This window comes from Penaeus chinensis, chromosome 11 (assembly GCF_019202785.1).
Source record: "Penaeus chinensis breed Huanghai No. 1 chromosome 11, ASM1920278v2, whole genome shotgun sequence".
NCBI lineage: Eukaryota > Metazoa > Arthropoda > Malacostraca > Decapoda > Penaeidae > Penaeus > Penaeus chinensis.
In genome coordinates this window covers 23,116,975-23,121,974 of record NC_061829.1, presented here as the reverse complement: position 1 = coordinate 23,121,974, position 5,000 = coordinate 23,116,975, and the positions used below count along the sequence as shown (strand labels likewise).

The 5,000-nt window shown below is 33.1% G+C and overlaps 2 protein-coding genes across 7 annotated transcripts in view; one reads left to right on the top strand and one right to left on the bottom strand.

The window, feature by feature from the left end:
• LOC125030745 (zinc finger CCHC-type and RNA-binding motif-containing protein 1-like) overlaps nt 1-1,954 on the top strand; it is a 10,477-nt gene extending 8,523 nt beyond the window's left edge. For all 3 annotated transcript variants that reach the window (XM_047621003.1, XM_047621002.1, XM_047621001.1), the window contains exon 5: nt 181-1,954. In XM_047621003.1, coding sequence (XP_047476959.1) covers nt 181-318 — 138 coding nt within the window. In that variant the 3' untranslated portion in view covers nt 319-1,954. The remainder of the gene's footprint in view (nt 1-180) is intronic.
• An 830-nt stretch (nt 1,955-2,784) lies between these two features.
• LOC125030600 (store-operated calcium entry-associated regulatory factor-like) overlaps nt 2,785-5,000 on the bottom strand; it is a 7,817-nt gene continuing 5,601 nt past the window's right edge. For all 4 annotated transcript variants that reach the window (XM_047620738.1, XM_047620739.1, XM_047620737.1 and 1 more), the window contains exon 4: nt 2,785-5,000. This exon is cut by the window's right edge and continues 109 nt beyond it. In XM_047620738.1, the coding sequence (XP_047476694.1) occupies nt 4,389-5,000 (612 nt within the window). In that variant the 3' untranslated portion in view covers nt 2,785-4,388.

Sequence of the window (5,000 nt, the reverse complement as noted above, 5' to 3'; positions counted from 1 at the left end):
CCATGTTGAATATGAAACAAATAGCCTTTGATCACAGATGGTATATTTTAGTCTTTTTTAAGGTTAGACTATATGGGATTGGCCGCAAATAGATTAATTTTCCAAAAACAAACATTTAGTTGAGAAAATATTCTGTTCATTAGATATATCAATGACTCATGGTACTTCTTCCATTTACAGCAAGAACTAAGAGAAGCAGAGGAATTCCAAAGTAGACTTGCTGCAGGAGAATATTCCAAGTGCGAGCCAGGGGTTCATCGAGCAAAGATAAAGCAGTCTTCCTACTTTAGTGATGAAGAAGAACTGAGTGATGATTGAAATAAGTGATTGGTCAGATTTTGCAGTAATGCAGTAATTTAATTTTCAGTTTGATCCTAAGTTCTGTACTATTGTAATTGAGGTTCTGTGTGCACCATGAGAGAATGTGAAATAGAAGCTGAGGCTGTGAACTTAATATTTTGGTAATAAAAATCCTAGAGTACAAATGAATACAAATGGAGATATGGATTTGATTCTGTAAACTTTTATTTTTTTTTTCTTTCTTTCTTTCCCTTCTCTTTTTTCTGTTTGCTTTTGTACCCTTATTTTCTCAGCTTGTTCTAAAAATTACAGATAAGAGATCTTGTAAATTTGCCTTTATAGGATACATAATTATATATTTTAACATTGATTATCACGAGGTGTACAGTTTCCAGGACTGAATGTCGAAATTTTGGCGTGGATTTTGATATAAATGAAGTATTTTATTTTATTTATCTCTTAATACTGATAGCACTATTTGCACAATTTATTTATTTATATATTTTAAGAAAATTTGTCACACTATAAATGTACATGTTGGTTGGAAATCAATATATGAAAACTTTTATAAATGAGCTGGCTGTAGGTTGGTTACTGGATTAAGATTATAAGTTACGTAATTTTCTTAATGTAATTTTCTTATTTTTCTTCCCTTTTACTCCTTTTTTTCTATTTTACATCCATGTCTAACTTATTAGGCACATTGCCAAAGATTTAATCATTATATGCAGAATAAACATATTTATTTTGAATTCAGAAACATAATTTTTTTTTTTCCCTTTCACCCTTCTCATTTCATCTTTATCTTTAATTTCTGTTTAAGTCCATTACGTATAAACTGTAGAATATTGTCATTTTTATTTAAAAGAAAAGGAAAAGAAAGCTTTGACTACAATTAACATTTATGCCAGGTGTCCATACATATTGTATATGTGGCACCAACTGTGATTACTTACTTTATTTCTTTCTTTTGTTATATCTTCATTATTTTGGAAAAAGCTTTGAGGAAACAAATAAAGCAGAAATTTCAGACTCTGCATACCAGAATCATCTTGTAGAAGCTATAGTCCTCAATAACAATTAGACATGGATCAGACTTGTGTCCCATTGAAGATTGTATTTAACCTTGTGATCAAGAGTTTAATATTTTTAAACCTCTCTTTCATTCCTACAGTAAGCCAAAAGAGTTAGAGCAAAGTGATAACATTTTTTACTATTCCACCACAGCACATGCATCTAAACATGGTACACAGGCACTTACTTCTTCAATACATATCCTGTGTAATACATATGACTATACTGAACATAACATGTACATAAAGATAAAAGGAAAAACTGCCTTAATATGAACTGAAATTAACTCCTCAAACTTGTCAAGAGTTCCTCATCAGACAAACAACCGAAAGGAATATTTTTTGTGTATTTGTCGGATGAAGAATTACTGATGATTTCAAACACTAATTTTCAGTTCATGGTGTAGGTGTGTTTCCTTTTATATGACATCATTGTTTGCAATTATACAAAGTTATTTACAATGAATGCAGAATCTCTCGTTGAGAAGTAATGTAAATGATATTCTTGGCATTATGTATGTGTTCACACTATTTATGTGTAGATATCTGACTAAAATTGCTGAAAATCTGTTCTGCAATGATTGTAGGTGTATCTTTGTTGTATACCTTGTTCGTTACTCATCCTAAAAGTTAATATTTTCATGTTTACACTGATGGTGAAGTTGCATATTATCCACTGGTTTTATTTTACATATATATGTTCAAATAAGTCTTTAAAAACAAGTAAAAAAAGGAAACAGAAATAGACTTGTTTTGATTAGCAGAAATATGTGTCATATCAATGTTTTATTAAATATTTTTCTTGTATGACATTTTGAGTAAAGAAAACAGGTTTTCATATTACTAGTTAACCAGCTTTTCATACTATACTAATTCCCTAGATCTATCTTTCTTTTTTTAGAAATATACACAATTTTAAGATGTGGGTAAGCGAGGTAAGATGTATTACCTGCATTTAATGTTGATTTTGATTATATTTGGGCCAAACTGTGTGCCATGTAGCAGAAGTTTATAAAAAGTTAAAAATTTCATCTCAGTATGTCAGTATATCTAAGCAAAGAAACTGTGATGCTAGATAGTTTAAAAATTTAAAGAGGGAAAATATATATGTGTGTGTGTGTGTGTGTGTGTGTGTGTGTGTGTGTGTGTGTGTGTGTGTGTGTGTGTGTGTGTGTGTGTGTGTGTGTGTGTGTGTGTGTGTGTGTGTGTGTGTCTGTGTGTGTGTCTGTGTGTGTGTCTGTGTCTGTGTGTGTGTCTGTGTGTGTGTGTGTGTGTCTGTCTGTCTGTCTGTCTGTCTGTCTGTCTGTCTGTCTGTCTGTCTGTCTGTCTGTCTGTCTGTCTGTCTGTCTGTCTGTCTGTCTGTCTGTCTGTCTGTCTGTCTGTCTGTCTGTTTTATAGAAAAATATGCCAATTTAGTTTTTTTATTACTTTATTTACAAAATCACTTTTACAAACCAGATAAATAAAGTTCATTCTTAATAAGATATACTATAGCAAGTGTTTGAAGATAACACCTTTGTAAAACAGCACCTTTTTTGTTTTCTCTCAAAACATCAAAGTAAAACTCATAATTCCAATATTTGATTAAATAAAGAAGTAAATACAAATTAGTGCTTGATCATTTTTTTCATTTTCATAAAAAGTGAACTTTTTTTCATTTTCATAAAAAGTGAACTTGTCAAAATAAAGAGTAATATCCCATTCTGTTACTATAACAATTATTATGTACAGCTATTCTGGGTTATCCAACATACCCTTTACCTTGAGAAAAATAAACAATTAAAGAGTTAAATAAGGCAAACAAAAAAGTTCTAAAATCCTGTGGAATATCTGAAACATCACAGAACAGTATGAATGGAAAGGAATTGGTATAAAGTGTTCCTTACTTTCAAATTTAAGGAACTGATTTTTGAAAAGCAAAGACATCAAGAACCTTAAAGCCTTGTAAATACTGAAAAATACATGTAACAAAGTAAAGTTGAATTACTTCAGCATGCATCATAGGAATCACACACACAAAAAAATTGGTAAAAAGAAATAGACTATATTTCTGTTTCTGCCCTCCTTTATATCTGCTATTATCTTGGTCTAATATTTATACTTCTCCAAAATAATAGATATATGAATACTTAAATTTAGCAAAGTAAGTAGCATTTTTGGTGTCCTGCTTTAAAACCAAAGATGAAAGGAGCCCCCAGTGCCATAATGAATAATGCATCAGGGTAATGCGGAGTCAGCTACTCATAGAAAAATCAGAAACGAAACAAAATTACCCAGCTTTCTATGCTTTTGATTGCAACATTTTTTAATAATGATGCTAAAATGAAGCTTTAACCCTACTTTTGAGGGGATATTTCTCCTCAATAAATGCAACCTGGGCTAAACTTGTGCATAACTTAGAGCAGACTGAACTGTACACACCACAAAGACATGATCCCAGTATGAGATATAATCTACCATGCAGTGCTAGGACATCATAGTATCTCAGCCCAGAATGAGTGGGTTAAGTAACAAAACTAGAGATCTTATATGTAAAATCTGCTTTACAATCAATCAAAAATATTTTTTTAAAGTCTGATGGAGGTACAGGAATCTCAATTTTTTTTTCTTTTTCATTTGGCCTATATCTTGTCTAAGTTTCTTTCACAATAATCAAAAAATAATTCCTTGGTTAAACCATTTAAGAAGTAAAGAAAATAAATATCACATTCATGCAACCTGAGATCCAAATTCAAACTTCCGTTAGTTTCCTTTTTTCGGTCATTCAAGACAACAAAACATGTTAAATGGTGTTACTAATTACTTTGTATATATTTATTTATACATCATGCACACATGTGCATTACTTTTATAAAAATGTCAAGTATTACAATAGAATGAACACCAACATAAAAATCTGATAACTACATTAAATGATCCAACATATTTTTGATCTGAGAGGCAAAATCATATTCTAAATCTACCCAATATAAACACGAAAAACAAAATATGTCACATGAACACAATAGGCAATATCTACCTACGGCTTGTTCCACCAAAGCCTGAGGCCGTTCGGGTGCCAGTGGAGCCACCACCCCCAAACCCACCAGAAAAACCACTTCTACCAGAAAAGCCACTTCCACCACCACCCCATCCTCCCCCTCCATAGTTTCCCCTGTACCCATGATTCTGTTGACCGCCTCGATTGCCAAACATGTAGCCAAGTAATCCACCTGTAACAGCACCTGTCCAAAAGCCGCCACCATTACCTCCACGAGCTGTTCGGTTCCTATGACATGAGGCATCATCAGTGTACCCTGGGTGAAAGCCAGCAGGAGGAGGTGGAGCTGTGGGGTGGGTGTTTCCACCAAACCAACCATATCCTCCACCTCCACCTCCACCTCCTGCGGGATAATCATCATTTGTTGTGCTGTGGGCATCTTGTCCTTGTTGACGGTTGGATCCAATGCATGTCTTGTAAAATGCATAACACATAAGTCCAATGGCTACATATACAATCAAGTCTGCAAAGTAACTTGCACTTGAGAGTTTTTCCTTTCCCTGGTTCTGATAAGACCAGCCATAACTGCTGTCACTGTGCTGATTCTGATTTGAATAATAGTTATGCTTGTTTCCTTGGTTATTAAG